The sequence below is a fragment of the Canis lupus genome, chromosome 4, assembly GCF_048164855.1.
Source record: "Canis lupus baileyi chromosome 4, mCanLup2.hap1, whole genome shotgun sequence".
Lineage (NCBI taxonomy): Eukaryota > Metazoa > Chordata > Mammalia > Carnivora > Canidae > Canis > Canis lupus.
This window is the reverse complement of record NC_132841.1, coordinates 23093002-23112868: the sequence shown is the minus strand read 5'-3', so window position 1 is coordinate 23112868 and position 19867 is coordinate 23093002. Positions and strand designations below refer to the sequence as shown.

Below are 19867 nucleotides of genomic sequence, written 5' to 3'. Positions count from 1 at the left end.
GAGAGTTCAAGGCCAAGCTCTGTGACCCACTGGCTGTGTGACCTTGGGGAAGCCCCTTAACCCCTCTGAGCCTCGACTGCCTCCTCTCTGAAGAAACACAACAATACGCCTCTCTCTCTCTCAAAGGGTTGGGATAGTAAAAGCAGTTAAAATTTAAAGAGTGCTTTTTATGGGCCGGGCACGGTTTCAAATACACATATTAACTCACTTAATCCTCATAACAGCTTTGTGAGGAGGTACCATTGCTGTCTTCATTTTCCAGACAGGAAAACTGAATCAGAGAGGATAAATGAACTCCTCTGAGCTTCCACAGGTCAAAAGTAGCACAGCAGGATTCAAACCACGGCCATCTGGCTTCAAAGTGCTCATTTTTCACCATTCCATCTCACCCTACCTGGTGAAAGGGTGCTCCAGGTGACACCAAATAAACAAGCACACAGGCGGGGTGGGAGAGGACACTGGGGGTGGGGAATGAGGCCCAGAGGTCCCAGATCCCTCTGCCCAAAGCAGGGAGCAGAGGCCGCTGGAGTGAGTTCAGGGAAGGGAGGAGGGGCCCACGCTGGGCAGGGGTGGGGGGTGGGCCGGTGGCAGGAGTGAACCTTCTCCTTCCCACCCAGGTCCTCTTGGATTAAGGCTTTGTAGAGTCTTCATTGAGACTGACTGGCCCCACCCATGGTTTTCCAGAGGGGGACACTGAGGTACAGAGTGAAGACTTGGCTGGCTCGGAATCGCTCTGTGAGTCAGGAGCAGAACGGGGGTGGGACTTGGCTCAAGGGTTCTCTCTGCCACCGTCCCTGGGCAGTGGGGGTAGGTCTGGTAGCAGAATGCTGGGCCACGGTTCAGAATCCTGGGCCGATTTTAACTCGGGAGAGCCTCTGTCACAAAGACCAAAAAGGTGGGTCATTCACGGTCTTCCGGGGCAGAGTTCTGAAGGTGTTTTCCATTGGACTTTTTTGGGTTTCATAATAAGGGGACTGGGGTTCTCTGGCTTCTTGCCACCCTGAAAGGAAAACAGCTAAACTGTAAGAGAGCCTCCATCAGACGCTGGAAAGCACCTGCTGGCTAGAACAGGTGGCTGGGGGAGGCCGGGGGGGGGGGGGGGGGGCTTCTGTGGGGCTTTGCTACATTTCCCTGCTTCCACCTTCGGCTCCTGACAGCCCATTTTCAATACAGCCATCAGAGGGCCCCTTAAGAAAGGTGACTCAGAGCATGTCAACCCCCTGGCTCCCCACTGGACTGGCAGTAACAGAAAAACACCTTCCTGTGGCTGCAGGGCCTGGCCTGGCTCCCGCTGACTGACGCTGACGCTGCTGCTGCTGCGGCCTCACCCCCTGCAGCTCTCTCCAGGTCCCCCTGACCAGTCTCTTTTCTACCCCTTGAAAATGCCCTGCCAGTTCCCTCTTGGGGGACCCCTGCCCTTGCAGGGGAGCACCTGCTGCCAGGATGTTCTCCCTCTGCAGCTCTGTGTGGCTGCCTCCTCTATACCTCTTAACTTCTGCTCTAAGGGCACCTCTTTGGAAGGCAGTCCGGAACCTCTGAGTCAAAAATTGGGGGCAGCCCGGGGGGCTCAGCGGTTTAGCACCGCCTTCAGCCCAGTGTGTGATCCTGGAGTCCCGGGATCGAGTCCCACATCCGGCTCCCTGCATGGAGCCTTCTTCTCCCTCTGCCTGTGTCTCTGCCTCTCTCTCTCTCTGTCTCTCTCTCTCGCTCTCTCTGTCTCTCACGAATACATAAATAAAATCTTTAAAAAAGATGAATGGGGATAGGAAGCAAAAATTTTTAAAAAATCGGCCCCCGCTGTGCCCCATCCATCCCTCACCCTGTTTCTGACTTCTTGACATTCATTTCCACCCAGAGTGGTGTTGGTGCCTATCCCTCTGGCCTCCCAGCTGGGATGAACCAGAAGCTCTAGGAGGGCAGGGACTGCATCTTTAGTACCAATTCCTCAGCGGCGGGCGCACAGTAGGTGCACAAGCATGTCTGTTGAGCGAATGCACACACAATCCCCCAGCTCTATGAGTTTCACCAGGGGCCCCTGAAGGTCCTTCTCAAATGATTCCAATTCCCAGAAATAGTCAGAAGCCGGCAGTGGAGGCCTCTCTGGGGGACACTGGCGCCCCACTCCCCACTCCCCCCTGCAAAGATATTCTGAGGGACAGCAGGAAATGAGGGCTGAGAGGCTGTGGGTCAGAAATGAGACAGAAACAAGTGGATCAAAGGCTCCCAACTCCCGAGAAGAAAGGTACAGGGCAGGTGAGAGGCGCTGCCAATTTTGGGGCCCTCTGCGTCTGCCCAGAGGGGTCCCGGTGCCGACAGTATTTAAAAACAAAGCCTTTTGCTGGAATTTGTAGAACAGCCAGAGGTGCGGATGATATACACCCCCTCCGCAGCAGAGGCGGGATGCAGAGCACAGAGATCTACTTGCCTCGAAGTAGAAGAGTGGATTTCAGTCCAATAGAACAGAAACTTCCAGTCATCTGATCAACCTACCCCCCCCCCCCCCCCACTCCGTGCAGAGGGGAAAACAGGACGGGTAGCTCAGCCTCCGGCAGGACTGGGTGGGGATCCGGAGAGGAAAAGTTGACCCAACTGGAGAAAACACAACATGCTGAACATGCTGCGGCCAAAGGGGTGGTAGGTAGAAAGGAGATGGTAGGAATCCAAGTGGGTGCGTGTGCTGCTTATTTCTGGTGGCTTTCCAGGGCACCGAGGAAGAGAGGAGAACGCCCGGCCACCAGGAACAGGGGAGTGAGGCTGCCACTGCCTTTAATTTGAAACTCAGAGATGAGTTCCACACCAAGGCTGACTCCTGGGGCCTTGGCCTTGAGATTTATTTATTTATTTTTTTTTGGTCATTTGCATTACAACCATCTATTTGCATCTCAACTGTCAGGCAGTGCAAATGGGTTGGTGGTGGTTTCAGCCCATCCTATCCTTCCATCTCTTCTGTATCTTCCATCTTTCTGTAGCTGGGCCAAGGAGAAGAAATGACTCAGCGGGGACGACTCAGAGGCCTCCCAAGGACTTCCCAGTGGAGTCCCTGGGAGACAGAAAGGGCGTCTTTCAAGCACCCTTGTTGTCCTGAATTTCCCTGCAGAGCCTGAGATTCAGCAAGAAACTGAGTAGCATCTTCTAGCTGGAGGGGAGCCAGCATCATCTAGTTTTTGTGAGTTAGATTAGCATCCTTGCTGGAAATGACTGCCACAAAGTGCTACCTGAGAGGTTAAACTGCTTCCTCTTTCCTTCTATTTTCCATCGGCGACCTCTACTGCCCCACCGTGGACCTCTGACGTCACCTTCCTACACAAACTTGGGGGAACTGGACTTTTGCGGTACAGGGCCACTGACTCAGAGTCTGGTTTGGATAAAGCCCTGAGCCACCTCATTGCTACTTTTACCATTTGGCCGTGCTTTAATTCAACCAGCACATATCTCTGCAGTGCCTCCCAGGTGCCAGGCAGAGTGTGAGGCACTGGGTTACGACGGCCAGGAAAGCAGAGCCGCCCCTGCCTGCGAATCCTTCAGTTGAATCGGGGAGACAAATGTTATGCACTAATACCTGCAAAACCACAATAATGGTGAGCGTGAGGGAGAATCACATGTTCTGCAGAGTCTATGACACAGAGATTTCACCTCTCCTCATGCCTGTCCCTCCTCCAAGTCTGCTCCATGGACACAGTTTTCCTCCATGCCTGGCAAATCCAACCATCCTCCCCCCCAGACATAAATCCCAACCGATTGTATCTTCTCCTCAGAAAGAGAACTGGAAGAGATGCTAAATTTTTAAAATCTCTTTTTACAAAAGGTGCCTGGTTTCTCTTGGAGGTTCCCCGTTTTTTCCCAGATTCTGGACGTTGGCAATGTACCTAAACACTCCATCCTGGGAAACCGGGGCCTGACGGGGCCTTGGGAGCATTGACCCCATCCAGATCTAGAGCCCTCCAGAATTCTGGAGAATAGAGAAGAGATGGGAGATACAAAAAGAGTAGGGCAATTCAGAAAGCAATTTATTCCTCCCTCTTAGTTAGGGAATCGGTCCAGGACCATGTCTGGGATGGTTTGGGTGCAGCTCTACTGGGAGGCTGGACGATGACCCAGAGGACCTTGGTTGGTGGGTGGTGGAGTCTGGGCTTCTGGGCTGCCTTTGTTCATCTGTAGTTCTCTCTCTGCACCTCACTGTGCCCTGGAGGCCAGCCCTTTACTGTCAGAGACACTGGTCAACTCTCTAGGGCAAGGAACGAAATGGTCCCTGGTAGCACCGGGCACCCAGTCCACAGCGGGCAATGGTGATGCCTGTGCCTGGGTGGGGAGTGGCCACCAGAGGCAGGCTGGACCCAGATACCCCTCAGCATCCCTGCAGACACTTCGGACAGGCCTTCCAGCAAAGCAGGACTGAGTTAATCTCCAAGGGGCCAGGGTGACCCTGTAATCCCCCAACCAGTGGTGGTGAGAAGGCCCTGGGGGTTCTGGCCCTGCTGCTGCTCCCTGGATCCATCTGGTTAACATCTGGGTGTGTGGCAGGTACTGTGCTGAGTCCTATAGACTAAAGGTCTGATCTCCTCTATCCCTTGGTGGCATTCCCTGTGGCAGATGCCAACATGGAGCTGCTTCCCCATATTCCCCAGCCTTCTGGCAGTGAGGTGGGGCCACATCCCTAGTTCTGGGCAGAAGTCACAGGATAAAGCATAGAAGAGCTGGTGCTTGCCCCCTTCCCCTCCCTCCTGCAGTGACCGACGTGATCACAGAGCGTGCACTGAGCGACGACACAGAGAGGGATCGCCCTGCCCACTTGTGCTGGGTGAGTAATAAACCTCGGAGTGAGAAATAAACCTCTGTTTCAGGGTTAGTTTGTTGCCGCAATAGAAATGGACACATTTTCACCCAGACAGCCTAGTGATGCTTAGAAAGGGTCAATGACTCACCCGAGGTCGCAGAGCTAGCAAACGGCAAGGCTGGACTTGAACACAGGCCCCGTCTGATCCTAGAGTTTGGGCCATGAACCACTACACAAGCTGCCTCCCCTCTGGGTCGCCTCCAAAATCGAGCCCCAATTCCTTGGTTTGGAATTGGGGCTCCCTGTGCGTCCCAGCCCACCCTCCCACCAGCTCACCATGCCAACCCTGCATCAGTCACATGGCACGACCTGCTCCCTCCACCTGCTGGGCCTCTCTGTGGGCCACTGCCCAACCTACTAGTCCTCCTGGCTACCTTTAACCATCTGATGTGTGTCCCAAGGCTCAGCCCTGGTCCCCCCTTTCACCACAGAGCTTTGGCTGGTCTTCCGGCTCCCTCTGGCCCCTTTCTTTCCCTTCCTCAGCTGAGCTCTGTAGCCCTTGCTATCTATTGTCACTGTCCTGTACGCAAGTATCAGTGTCTCTGTTCTCTTGGACATTCAGGAAAGCCTGAAACCAGAGATGAGACTTTCTCCTGAGGCTCTCACTTACACAGCAGCGTCTACAGGGGGTGCTGTGCCCCAGGGGGATAAAAGATGGCCCACTGGGGTATGAGAAAATATTGGAACTTGTTTTTATACCTGTTTATCTCCACCTTTTAAACTTTCTACATTTTTGTGTATGTTTTAAAAAGTACATACTACACTTTGTGTAAACACACTTGGTCCCATGGCTACGCTTCCTCAAAGGACTAAATACAGCTCCTTTTAAACAGTAGGTGCTCAGTACATACTTTAGCTTTCTCAGACAGATGGGTATGGGATGACTTAGCAGGAGACGGGGGCATGTGCACCCATACACATGTACACACAGGGGACTGACTTGCCCTCGTGGCCCTCTGTCCTTGGCAGGGGGCAGGGGTGGGGGCGGGTTGGGGTGGAGGGTGTCCAGGGAAGAGAAGCTGACAGGAGACCAGTTGGATCATGGGAGGAGGGGCTCCTGGGCAGGTGTGCTGGTGGTCTGTTGAGCAGCCAGAGAGGAGCAAGAGGAGTGAGCGGGAAGCCAGGCCTGGAGCAAGGCCAGTGTGGGAGCCTGGTATTGTGAGGTGTAATTGCAGAGAAGCCCCTCAGGCTGGAAAACCTAATGGAATTCCTGAGCAGAGTGGGCTGGGAGCAGCGGTAATAAATAGAAGTGCTATTAAGGATTGTGGCTGCTGACAGGCAGGGGAGAGACCAGGCACGGCCCCGGGTGGGGAGGAGGCAGGCTGAGAGGGTCCCCGTCAGCATGGAAGCCTGTCCCATCCAGGCCTGGTGGGGCACGGCCCCATCCCGGAGCCTCCTCCCTCCTGGCCTTCTTGAGCTCTCCTTCACTCGCTGCCCATGCCCCTTCCAGGTGGGCCCTGCAGGAGGCTGCAGGCTTCCAGGACCCCCGAAGTCTCCTTGTGGCCTGGGATCCCCTTGAAAGCACTTATGCTACTCACATGGAAAAGGAGGAGTCATTACTACACCCAAAACAGAAATAAGACTTTTTTTCCAAAGTCCTATTTTATACAAGACCCTCCAACTTTTAAAATATCTAGTTTTTGGTGTATATTTTATAATGTACATACTAGATTAATAGGATGAACATATATTTCTAAATAAATTCCTAAATAAATTGCTAAATGAAGAACTATACACTGGTAGTGTGTGCTCAAAGAGTTTTTGCAGGGGTGGGGGGTAGGCTGAGGATTAGAGACTGCTGATTTTTGCAAGGGAGGAGCAGCAGCAATGTTTGTTTCTATTTTATAGATGGGAACTTGGAAGCCTAGAGATACTTGGCATCTTCCCCAGGGTTGGACAGCCCAGAAAGGGCGGGGGTCTGGATACACCACACATTCCCGGGACTCACCTCATCCTTGTCCACCACCTGGATGAAGAGGGGTAGGGCAAAGCCCACCTGTGCTAGCTCGGTGATGGCCACACTGTATTCAGAGCTGTTGAACTCCGGGGCATTGTCATTGATGTCAATAACCAGGATGTTGAAGGTCGTGGTGACTGACGCATCAGAGGGAGTACGGTCATCATTCAGCTCTGTGCCCTGCAGGTAGAGGACAAACACCCCAGAGATGAAGGCGGCCGTAATCATAACATCATCACTTACCAAGGCTTTGTCAATGCTGGGTCCTGTGCTTTCTGTCAATTATCCCATGCCCTGACCACAATCCTGGGAAGACGACTCTATCATCATCATCCCCATTTTACCCTTGACGAAACAGGCTCTGAGAGGTTAAGTAACTTGTATAAGGACACATAGTCAGAGTGGGTGTCAAACTCAGGCAGCAGGATTCCAGGACCAAAGGGACGAGGTGGTATGATGATGACAAGACAGATTTAGGGGCTCCTCAAGGGGCAAAGGGGACTCTTTATTCAATTTGGCAGATGATAAAACTGAGGTCAAGAATTCTTGCGCTAGCAGGTAATTAAGACTTAATTTGGCATCTGCTATGGCCCAAACACTGTGCTAGGCATCATGATGGTCTGGGTCGGACTCAGGGAAAAATGGGCTCAAATCCTTGGGTGCCCAGTCTCTGCACCAGAACCTCTCTCCCCCCCCCCCACAAATACCCATTCCCAGTTCCCACTCAATCTTCTGAATCTGAGTCTCTGGGCGGGAGGCCCAGGACTAGCTATCTTTTACCAGTTCCCCAGGAGATTTGGATTCACAGCCAAGTTTGTGAACTCCCCCTCACATTTTATATAAAGATGGAAAAAATGAGCTCAGGGTCCCATAGTAAGCTGGTGGCGCCACTGGGGCCAGGACACAGCTCTCTCCAACTGGAACTGTGCACCTTACAGGAAGCGTGCAGAGAGGAGGGGAGGCAGAGAGGGGCCCGTGGCTTGGTGGCTTGATGCAACATGGGAAAGTGGTGGTGTTGGCCCCCCTACCCCAACCATGTGTGCACCCTGGGTGGTGACAGAGGAGCCAGCCGGCCAAGGAGGGCTAATCAACCTGTCGCTCTGTATCCCTCCCAAGGTCAAGGAGAACAATCAAGGGCCAGGCTGGGCTCCTCTGTCCTCCTCAGGATGGAAGCTCCTATCCCAGCCCTTGTGTCCTCCCCCACCTCAGTCCACGGGGCTGGGGAGGAACCCTATGGCCCAGGGAAAGTCCATACCTTAAATGGGTTTCCCAGGGAATGCCTCTGCAAATCATAGATTTTAATTAAAAGCGGCCATGGGACACCTGGGTGGCTCAGTGGTTGAGCATCTGCCTTCGGCCCAGGGCGTGATCCTGGAGTCCCAGGATCGAGTCCAGCATCGGGCTCCTTGCAGGGAGCCTGCTTCTCCCTCTGCCTGTGTCTCTGCCTCTCTCTGTGTGTGTGTCTCATGAATAAATAAATAAATAAAAAAAAAAACAAACAAACCCCAATCCTCTCTTTTCCAATTACAAATCTGTGAGGCCAGGTTTTCTTCAATCAGCACAACATACCACAACAGACAGTACAGAAGCAGATACAAGGATCCAGAAGTCTTCTATTAAGATAGTCATTAGGGGGCGACAGGGGCCAGAGGCTGTGGCTCCACCACACCTCCAGGGTAAGGACCCTAGTGGTTCCCACCTCCCCCCACTACGCTGCTGCTTCCTAACCAGGGAATAGTCCCTGGGGGAGGCCGTCAGAGTTAGAACTGGGACAAACCCCAGAAATGGGGTCAATATGAGAATCTGAGGTGGCTACTATGGAGAACTAGGAATCATGGGTAACCGTCAGGACCACCGATGAGCACCTACTGTGTGCTCTCTGGTTCCTAAAATGGGGATGAAAGTCCTAATCCTGTGTGATTGTTGATCATGGCTGTGGGGTGCCAGCACGGCCCCTGACCTGGCCTATGCTGGGAGGTGTGGTCCCGTCCTGACACGAGCCCCAGCACCCAGGCAGGTGAGGGGCTGGGAGCAACGCCCTGCTGGAGCTTCAGGGGGGCGCTGCTGGAGGCTGGTACCGCGGTGGGGGCCCCTGCACACGGGAGGCCTGTGCCTGCCGCTTGGCTCTCACCTTCACCGTCAGGATGAAGCCGTGGCTGTACAGGGGGTTCTCTCGGTCCAGTAGGCCGTTCAAGGTCAGTGCCCCACTGATGTAGTCCAGAGCGAAGATGCTGTTGGTATTCCCTGCAAGAGAGAGTAACATTCCAGGTACGCCTGGGGCCCAGGGCAGGTGGACGCGGGCTGTGGTCGGGGCTCCTCTCTGCACGTTAAGGATGAAGCATTAACCCCATGGACGCTGGCCCCAGGAGTAATGGGAAGTGTTCTGGAAGATGCGGCCCAGGCAGTAGGCAGCAATGATTCACAGTGAGGACATTCTGCTTTTCGGTCTTCTTCTGTCTCTCAGAAGGAGTCAAGGAGAAAGTCTCAGTTTGGTGCTAGTGTGCCTATAGCACCCAACACTTGCTGTCTTCCTTCGTAACAGAGAGAGAGAGAGAGAGGGAGAGAGAGGGAGAGAGAGAGCAGGCCACAGGCCTGGAGGCTTCTAAAGGGAACAGTATGCAGCTAGGACTTGGTAACTGCTATGGTCCGAACACTTGCTTCCCCACAGAATTCATATGGTGACACCCAAAGCCACACAAGGGCATTAGGAAGTGGGCCCTTCGGAAGGTGCCTCGGTCCTGCAAGTGGAACCCTCGTGGATGGAAGGGATCGCATGCGCCCTGTGCTATGTGAGGACACGGTGAGGAATCACCACCTATGAACCAGGGTGGTGACCACACTGACACTCGGATCTTGGATTTCCCGGGCTCTGGAATTACAAGAAATAAATTTCTTTGTTTATGAGCCACACGGCCTGTGGTGTTCTGTTATAGCAGCCCAAGTGGACTAAAGCAGAAACCTAGTTTTGTTTGCGTTGTGCTTATTTTTATAGTCATTTTCTATCCTATTCCATTCTATCCTATTCTAATTTTCTACTGAGCAGTGATACAATTTCCCTTTACGTTAAATGTAAGTTAAAAACCCAATTCAATCTTAAGAATAAGCATTTATTTTATTAAAACTTGAAGTATATATTTAAAGTACTGGCAAAAACCCTACTCGAGATACACTGGCTCAGATGGAGACCTCTGTGTCCACCCCTCGCTCCCCTACCAACTCCATTTTATGCTCCCCTACAGGCGCCCTGTGTCCCCACAGCGGCTTTCCCAGGTTCCTCAAATCTCCATGTGTACTCCTGCCTCCTCTTCTCTCTGTGAACACCTTCCTCTCTTGGCCTTACCTGCCATCCTCCCACCCAGTGCCCCTCCTCCTCCTCCTCCTCCTCCTCCTCCAGGAAGGCAGTCCTACTTCTCTGGCTGACCCTCCACGCTCACAGGCGGTAGCCACTGTTCTGTTTGCTCTCTCACTGCTCCCTATGTGTTCATGTGATCTTCCCGGCCACCCTGAAGATGGGGGGTGGGCAGTGGCCACAAAGTAAGTGTTCACTAAGTACTGCCTGAGCTGGGCCCTGGATGATGGGCAGCACTGGGGAAAGGATGGATGGATGAATGCTGATCCCACAAGCAGGAACTGACATACACAGGTAGAAGCTACTGTATCCCCTGGCTCACCTCCCACCCCGACCCGGGCTCTAAAGGGATCTGTGCACCATTAGGGGGTCCGTCATCTCTTGGATCAACTAGGGAAAGCACAAAGCGGGGACAATTTCCCTTCTGACTTTAGACTTTGGGAGGGGCTATTCTCCACCAACTCTCTGCTGGCCGGCAAGGCATCCACGTCCACTCGGTCGGTAGCTAGAGGCTGTCCCTCCCCTGTCCTCCTCGCGGGCTACAAGGGTTGGCTGAGGCGGAGGGACAGCTGATGACTGCAGAGCCCGGTCAGGTCTCACGTCAGGCTCAGACTGTGGGCTTTGGGGACTGTGACGTGGGGCCTGGCCAGGGAGTGGACGTCACCCCAGCCTCCCCCTTTGCCTGGAGCTTCCTCCCACGGCCATAGAGAGACCTGGACACCTTCCTGCTGAGTGGGTGTAGTGGGGGAGGACAGGGCTGCAAGGAGGCATGGACACGCATGAAGGTAAGGAAGTGTCTTTTTCTTTAGCCAGGAATTCTGCTGCTGGGGAAACAGGAGGATGGAGGCTTTCATCTGTTTGTCATTAGCTAATCCATTTGACAGTCACTGAGCTCCTGCGATATGTGGGGGACAGAGTCTAGCAGGGGATGTAGCCCTCACCCAGGTATTCACATCACAGGGTGATCAGGGTTGGGGGGGTGAAGCATGGTCATCGCAGGGCCCTTTGGGGGGTGGGTCCTCTGAGTCCCTAAATGCTGCGCTGAAGGGCTGCCCTGAGGCAACATCTCCGAGCCTCCTGCCGCCTATCGCCCCCTGCCAGCGTGGGCCGCACCTCCCCAGCCCCCAGGGCTAGCATCCCATCATTCTGAATTTCCATATAAATTTATTCTTCCCAATAAAGGAACCTATCAAATGTTTAACTAAATGTGATTCAATTTTTATCTTTGCAAGATTTTTCCTATAAATCATTCACAAACCAGAAGCCCCTTGTTGAATGATGTGCTTTGGTTTTTGGCTTGAAAAATGGAGTTATCAACTCTGGAACACGCAGCTGGGCCTCCCCACTTAGCACCTCTGCCCCGATCATGACCATACGGCCCATCCCCAGCTTGAAGTCTGCCTCCAGCTCATAAAATATCCTCTTCTCTGACCCAGGCATTTTTCTCCAGCAAACCTGCAGGCAAATACCCTCCAACTGATACACATTCAAACCCAGGGACCCTCCTCCAACACACAGATACAGACACACACACACACACACACTTTTTCCCCATATCTACCTCCTGCCAAGTACGAATCAGCAACTCCCAGGACCAGCAGCCAGAACTGGTTACACCCAGGGAGCTGACGGGACCACCTGAGTGAGCCATTGGCTCTGATGGCCTCCTGTCACCATGGCAATAGCAGTACTCCTGGGATGCTGGTTCAGGCACAGGCAGGGACGGAGCCCTGAGCCCCAAGCAGGGATGGCCAAGGGCAGGGCTCATTCAAAGACAGATTGATTAGATCACTCATTCCTTTGAGTTCATATTGCGCACCTTACTGTGTGTAAGGCGTTAGAGAATCAGTAGAGAAAAGCAGGCAAGGTTCATCCCTTCAGTCTTGCAGTGAAGATCAACATTAATGACATAATCACGCTATTGAACATGTAAGCAAGCACTTGCTGAGCTAAGTCCCCCCCAGGAAAGCAGCATGGTGTAGAGAGGTAGTTAGGATTATGCCCTCAGGAGGCCGACTGTATGGGTTCAGATAGCTCTGCTTGTTGCTGGCTGGGTGAGCTTGGTCAAGTTATTAACGTATCTGGATGATCTCAGTTTCCTAGTCTGTAAATTGGGCGCAACAATGGTACCCACCCCAGACTGTTGTTGGGAGGATGAAATGAGTGAATACAGTGCCTGGCACATAGGAAGTTCTCAACACAGGTTGGCCATCTGGTGTATCTGTGCTACCACCGTGGACCACCTGCTCTATTCCCACCCCCGTCCCCACAGGCCTGTGTCTAGAGCTGTTCGCCCAATAGGAGCATTGAGCCAACCCTGTCCTCTTGCTAGGAGAGCCTCAAAACCAAAAGCCCGTGTGTGCAAGTTGGCAGCTCTAAGGCCAAGGCCATCTCAGCAGGGTTCTGGCCTCAGGGTGGGTCACCGTCTCCTGGCTCCTCTCTCTTAACTCCCTTTCCCCAGGGGGATGTGGCCTTGGCAGCCACACAAACAAGTTTCTCTGCTCCCCTGGAAGCTGATACCACCCTGTCAACCCTCTGGTCTCCCAGACATTCTTTATCCAAGTCCCACAGGGACCAGGGGCCAAGGGAGGCTTACCTGGGACGCCTTTCACCTGTTCAGCCCCCATTGCTGAGCAGAAGAGCAGCTGCTTCCCCTGGGCCTGACAGGTGCTGTCCCAGGTGCATGTGGATATACCTGGGAGGGGAGGGGTTCTGGGGTGGAGTGGGACCGCACCTCCGTGCCCTCAGGGTTCTGGGAGCTGGTGACTTAATGAGTTCACAAAAGAGAAGCAGGTTCATTATTGCCCTGCTGGTTATCCTGGGGGCAGCCACCTCTTCTAGGAGCTCCAGGCACCCAGACTTCTTCAGATTCCCAGAGGAAAGGCTGGGGGGATGTGAATCGAGTCTGCAAAAGCATGAAAGGCTTCCAAGGGGGAGTCCCAGCCTTCTTTCCCTTATTTATTAAAAACAGTAGCTAGTGCTCATTGAGAATTTCCATGGGCCAGGCACCAAGTGAAGCCATTTGTGCCACCATATTATTTACTCTTCACCATAACTTAGTAAGAACATAGCCCACGTCACGTATGAGGAAGCAGGTTCAGAGATGACAAATAAGTTGTCCAAGGTCACACAGCTACTAAGTGGCTGGCTTACATCTCTTTCTTGCTTCACAGGCATTGGCCTTACACACGTTTACACCCACTCTGCACTTGGCCCCATGCTAAGGGACAAGCAGATGCAGAGATACAAGAAATCATCATCCTACATAAAATGGAGTGGTGACAAAGTTGCTTTTTTTTTTTTTTTTCCTCAGGAGGGGATCCTAGGTAAAAACACCATACATTCTGGGCAGATTTAGGAAGTAGCACAACATCCATGTGGCAATGTCCTCCGGGTGGTGGCGAGGAGGGCCCACCCTGGGGTCTGGTGGGAAGGCAGGGCTGCAGGCAGGACATACAGAGGCACTGGCAAGGCTACCTCTGGGGCAGGCCTATAGCTCCAGTGAGGATGAGCAGGAGAATTTAGGGAGACAGGCAGTAGCCCGAGATGCAGGGGGACATTGTATGTGCCAGGTGCCCGGAGGCAGGAGAGGAGGGAGTTCCAAGAGGGTTAGTAGGGTCAAGCAGCCGAGAGACAGAGAAGAGAGAGAGAGAGAGAGAGAGAGAGAGAGAGAGAGAGAGAGGCAGCTCAGGAGAATGAAGATGGGGTTGGATCTTCGGATGCCCCCAGAGGTCAGACAGTAAGACACTGAGGGCCAGTGGGGCACAGACCCGGGGACATGAGCAGGTGCAGACACAAAACCCAGGGAGGGAGGCCGAGTGGCCACTAGAGGGCGCAGCAGAGTCAAGCAAAGGGCTTCTGTGCCTCAGAGCCGGTCCAGGCAGAGGGGAGGCAGTGAGGGGGGAAAGGTGGATGGAGGGAGAATGGGGGAGGAGGGAAGGTCAGCCCTGGGGGGGGGGCGGCGGGGGCTCCCCCTCCCCCTCCCCCCTCTGAGGCCGCCAGCCTCTCCCCCTCCCCCGGCGCCCCTCTCCCTGGCTCCCGCCAAATCTCATCACTCGCACATCTTGTCCCCTTGTTATCTCGCCCGCAGCATCTTGACCCAGGGCGAGCCAGGTCTGGGGGGAAGGCAGTTAGCGAGTGGCTGATGGGGCGCGTGGGAACACAGGCATGACTTTCAATTGCTTTGTCTGCTCCGCTGGGCGAACGCGACCTGTCCTGCTGCCCTCTGAGTTCAAGGAAAACCAACGGCTTCCACCCTGGTCCTCCCGGTTCTTAAGATCCACCCCGAGTGTCACAGGCCCCAGGAAGCCAGTCCTGGGGGCTGCGGCATCTCTCACTCCTCTGAGCCCCAGCGCTGGGCTGGCACCCTCAGAACTGCCCTGAGCTGTGGGGGCTCCCCTGGTTCTCGCAGCAAGATCCAGGGTGGCCTGCGGGAGGAGCGCCAGGGGCTCACACTTGCATCCCTAGTGGCACTCAGAAGGACGCCTGAGCTGCGATTAGGAAGGGTCACAGGGTCACGGAGCACACACGAGGCGGGGGCTTGCTCCACCAAGGCCAATCTTATGCGGAGCTCGCGACTGGGTGGGGCTTCGAGGCCCACACACTCATCCACTCCAATGCCAGTCCCTGAATGCAGGACGGAGGCTACCTGGGGGTGACCTGTGGGATGCCGATCCCTCACCTGGCCTCTGACTTGGTCACCCCACCCGTCTCAGGCCCTGGGTCAGGGACCCTTCCGAGGGAGGAGGGCAGAACTGGGGTTTGCACCCCCTTCTCTCCGGGGGTCTCTGCCTGGAGCCTGTTACATCAACACCCAAGTGAAGACTGCCTACCGTGCATAAACTGGCAGGATGAAAAAAGACCTAGGTGCCGGCAACAGATCTGCCACTTACCAGCTGCGAGACCTCCCGCAAACTGCTAATTCCTTTAAGCCAAATTCCTCATCTGTAACGTGTAGATAACAGCTCCCACCTCACCAGGCTGGGGGAGGCTCAGGCGTGATCACGGCAATAAAGCACCTGTTGTAGTGCCTGGCACACAGTAGGTGCGCCTTTGGTTCCTGTTCCTTCTTTCTGGGCTCTGCAGCTTCCTGAACGGAGGACCCAGGGTGAGCTGTGAGCGGGTCTCCCTAGGCCAGCCGATGTGATTGCGTCTGGTACCATGCAGCGTTTTGCGTGCATATCTTTTTCGATTTTCAACCCCCGCTCCCCTGCCATGAGATAGATTCTATTATCCCCATTTTACAGATAAGGAACCTGAAGCACAGAGTGCTTAAAAATCACTGGCACTCGGTCATCTAGGGGTGGAACAAAGAATTCAACTCAGCTCTCACGACACTAAAGAGTTCATGTCTGGACCCCTACCCCCACCCCCGGCCCCGGATTTTCCTTCCTCTCACGAGAGCCAGCGGTAGCCCACGAGACAGCCGTATGTGTGCGGCTTCAGCCCCCTGGACCCATGGGGCAGGCTGGCCTGCAGGCCCACCCCTGTCCCGTCTGACTGTATTGCTGCATAATAAAAACTGGGCGTCAGCCTGGGATGTGGGCTTTGGGCAAGATGTCTTATGAATTAAAAATTGTCACTTAGCTGCCTGCTGACAAAAGGGGCCTGCGTCCTGGGTGCACCTGGGCTGGGCTGCATTCACCAGCTCTGCGATCAACATATGGCAACCAGTGGTGTGGGTTACCCGGACTCTCAACCAGGGGAGGGGACACGGGTGGAGAGCTCGCTGCCCCTCCGAAGGACCCTCAGGGAGGCGGGGTGGGGAGTGATTAGGCTTAACCCCTCTCCAAAGCTTCTCCTGAAGGCCCTGGGACCCTCTCCCTGCAGATGTCTGCAGGCACATCATCTGCATTCAGGCCTCAGCTCCAGTGTCACCTGCACAGAGGAGCCATCCCTAATCCCCTCACTGCCCCACACCCCTTCACCCTCCACTCTGTTAGCCTGTTTTATTCCCTTCAAAGCACTTCTACTTTCTGAACCTCTCCTGTCACCCGTTTACGTGTTTGCTTATTGTCCGTCTCCCCTCACGGCAACATGAGCCCCGGGAGAGTAAGGATTGGTTTTCCCCAGATGACCAGCTGATGCACAGTAGGTGCTCAACAAATGTTTGAATGAACAGATGGACTGATGCAGGGATGCTGGGGGGCCATTCTGAGGGTAGTGTAAAGGGCAGGGCAGCACGCTGCTGGCGTGACTTGTAATGTCACACATCCCAGAGACCGTGACGCTCCGGGGCTCTGAGCAGGGATCAGCTAATTAGCCATTCCAACCGGGGGGATCGCTTCGCTCCTGATGCGCCCAAAGCGGTATGTCCGCCTGAGCTGAGCGCATCTCAGTTAATTACGGTCACTACCGTCCAGTCAGGAGAAGACAACCCTGAGTCCCGCAGGTAGGTGCGAACGGCAGTCTGCTTGCCACGCAGACATTTCACGGAGCGATGGTTTTCATCAAGCTCCCTTAAACCAACAAATGATGACCTCTCCTAATAGGACCACAAACTGGACTCTGATTAATTTGCTAATAACTGGCTCCAACGCATGACACATTAACCCGAGTAGCCAAGGATAGTAAAACTGATTACGTTAGGGCTGCCGAGGGTCGAACAATGGCCCGCTCACCCTCAGCAGTACGTGGCTCCCTGCACGACAGGTGGCCCCAGGCTGGCGGCCTCCGGTGCTTTGAGGACACTTTAACAGGGGATCTGCAGAACACCACCAGGGGTTATAGCTGGGATCAGAAGCTCCCCTATTTCCTGAAAAACCTTTGCTCTTCAACCCCACGTACCCACATGTGCAGCTATCGGGATGTTCACCACGGCGCTGCTTAATAAAGAAAATTAGGAAGAACCTAAGTGTCCAACAACAGGGATTAGTTAAATGAGAGTCTATATGAAATTCGGCCAGCTGCTAAAAGTAATGCTGCAGAAGAGAAGTTTGTGACTTGGAAAGATGGATATTTAAGACGTGTTTTTTTCTCTTTTTTTCAAGATTTTACTTATTTGTGAGAGAGAGCACATGCATTGGTGCACAAATGGAGGGAAGGAAAAAAAAAACAAAACAAATGGAGGGAAGGCACAGAGAGAGAGGGAGAAGCAGACTCCCTGATGAGCAGGGAGCCCAATGCGGGCTCGATCCCAAGACCCCAGGATCCCGACCTGAGCCAAAGGCAGATGCTTAACAGAGTGAGCCACCCAGGTGCCCCATGTTTGTTTCTTAAAAAGGAGACACCAAATAGCATAGTTCCCTAAAATGCTTCCTATTGTTGCTTAAAAATATATGCATAGAGAAAGGAATGAAATGCGTACAGCATGTTGACAAAGATTATCGTTAAGTGGTGAGGCTAGAGCAGGGTTTCTCAATCTCAGTAGCGTGACACTAAGTTGGGAATTTGTTGTGCTGGGGGCTGCTCTCCGCACTGTGGGATATGTAGCAGCATCCCTGGTCTCGAGGATACCAGTAACATCCTGTCCCCCAGTCGTGACAACCAAAATGTCTTCAGATGGCCCCGGAAAGGCGAGGGAATGGGTATGGGTGGCAAAATCACTCCTGCCTGAGAACCACTGCTCTAGAATCATTTCAACTTTTTCCTTTTGACTTAACTTGAATTACATGCATTAAAAAAAAAAAAAAGTTAATGCAAGTTCCTTTAAAGAATAATCCCCAAACTTCTAGACAGAGATGACGGTTGTTCAATGCTGTGAACATTCTTAATGCCCCTGAATTGTACACTTTAAGATGGTGAATTTTACCTTACCATATATTTAAGCACGTGCAAAAAATTACCAAGGTTTGATGACGTGCGCCTGTGTGTTCTACGTTGGTGTCAGACGTGGGCTGACTTGTAAAGGGATCTGCTTTAATGAGCGATGCTTCCTCTACCTGCATTACGAGTGTTCTGGCCACAATTTGCTGAAGTTAAACTCCCCGAGGATGGGGCCTCTCCTGGCTTGGCCCCTGCTGCGTTTGCCATAGTGAGGAAAGGAATTTGCTCACAGAGGATTCTGCAAGGTTCCAGAGAGCCTGAGCAGTACAAAGATGAAGCCTCTGCTCCCAGGGGTGTCTAGTCTAGATGAGAAAAATGGGACCTGTGCCCAAAAGATGCCTCGCCATGGGGGGGCGGTGCTGGTGTGGAAGGGGCTCCTTCCACTGGGCTTTGGAGGGCAGATTTGGGTAGCTTCCCACTGGGGGTCTAGCAAGAGCAGAGGGGGAGGGCGGAGTAATCCTTTCACAGCAGGGGAGCCAGCTGGAGGAGCAGTGGTGTCGGGAGCCTTGAATGCCAGGTAAGCAGTTTGGCCTTCTGTTCTACAGGGAGTCCCTGGAGGCAGGGAGGCCTGTTGGTGATGAAGGCATGGTTTGCGTGATGGTAGCGACAAAAGGTGCAGTGACAAGGACCATCTACTGCAGGCCCGTCGTGTGTCAGGCCAGGTTCTAAGCACTTTGCACGAATCTATCCATTATGCTTCATGGCAACTCCACGGACAGGGCGTCATCATCTTCATCATTCCCATTATTAATGTCATTCCCATTTCCCAGGTGAGAAAACCAAGGCGCAGAGAGAGAGAGAGGGAGACTAAGCGATTTGCTTGAGGTCACATCACTGGTAAGTGGTGGAGGCAGGGCTCAAGGCCAGGCTGGCTGACTCCAGAGCCTGTGAGGCTTAGTGCGCATGCCAGGCAGCCCCCAAGAGATGTGTGTGAGCTCACTGGACTCTCAGAATGCCCTGGGAGGCCAGCTCTCTCAGAATACCCCAATGATCAGATTAGGAAGCTGAGGCTCAGTCAGGGAGATGCCACCTTCAAAGATACATGGCAACCTCATGACTATACTGGGATTAGAACCTTGGTCATTCGGGTCTCAAATGTCCCTCACAGCTGCTGTGGTCTCTCCTGTGTGGGTCTGGAGACTGGTCGGCGGCGGCGAGCAAGGTGAGGAGAGGGAGAGCAGGTGCGGCGATCCCCCAGGAACCCACCTGCTCGCTTGCCCTGAGCCTGGCTGCCTCTGGGGCCTGCGGCAGATGGGCCCAGAACACCCATTCTGCAACTGAGGCCCCTCCTCTGGCCCAGGTTGGGTGCCAAGGTGTGCCGGGTCGCTCGGCTGTGTTCCCCAGAGGGCCTCCCGTTTTGCCCGCTGCTGGGCCCGGCCCACATAACTCACCCGAGGCTTGGCACTCAAGAGGGCGTCAGGGCTCTGGGAGATTTACGGGCTCCGATAAAGCCATCTCAGTCCTCGCATAAGGAGCCTGTGATATTTGATGATCTGAAAGGCCTTGTCCCGGAGCGGGAGTGCGAGGGGGAAGGAGGAGGGGAGACACTTAAGAAAACAAAGAGGACAAGTGATCAGATGCCCAAGGAGATGGAAGTGGGAGGGGGGGGTGTGTGCACTGTCTGTCATCCTGTGGGCCCTCACCCCCTCCTCTGGCATCTCTGCTGACCCAGCAGGGCGACGTGGCAAAGACAGGTGCAGGGAAGGGGCTGCCAGGGAGTGGGGGCCCCAGAGACCACGCACCACGCTACTGAGCCTCTAGGTGCCAAGCATAGGTCGGAGACATGGGGAGTGCCCGCAGGTGCTCCCCATCCAATGGCAAAGACTGGTCGCCTGGAGGACAAAGCCTATGTGAAAGAGCTGGCTGGGGACTCGACATGAAGTCAGGAGATTGGATTCATGTTTGTGGGCCTCTCTGAGCCTCAGTTTCCTTATTGTGGGTGAGAATACCTGTCCATGTCAGA

The 19867-nt window shown here is 53.9% G+C and overlaps 1 protein-coding gene across 1 annotated transcript in view; it reads right to left on the bottom strand.

Moving 5' to 3' along the window:
• Positions 1-19867, bottom strand: part of LOC140631987 (cadherin-23-like) — a 283795-nt gene that overhangs the window by 96564 nt on the left and 167364 nt on the right. The window contains exons 9-10 of the mRNA XM_072823494.1: positions 8923-9035; positions 6783-6971 (exon numbers count right to left, since the gene is read on the bottom strand). Coding sequence (XP_072679595.1) covers positions 6783-6971; positions 8923-9035 — 302 coding nt within the window. The remainder of the gene's footprint in view (positions 1-6782; positions 6972-8922; positions 9036-19867) is intronic.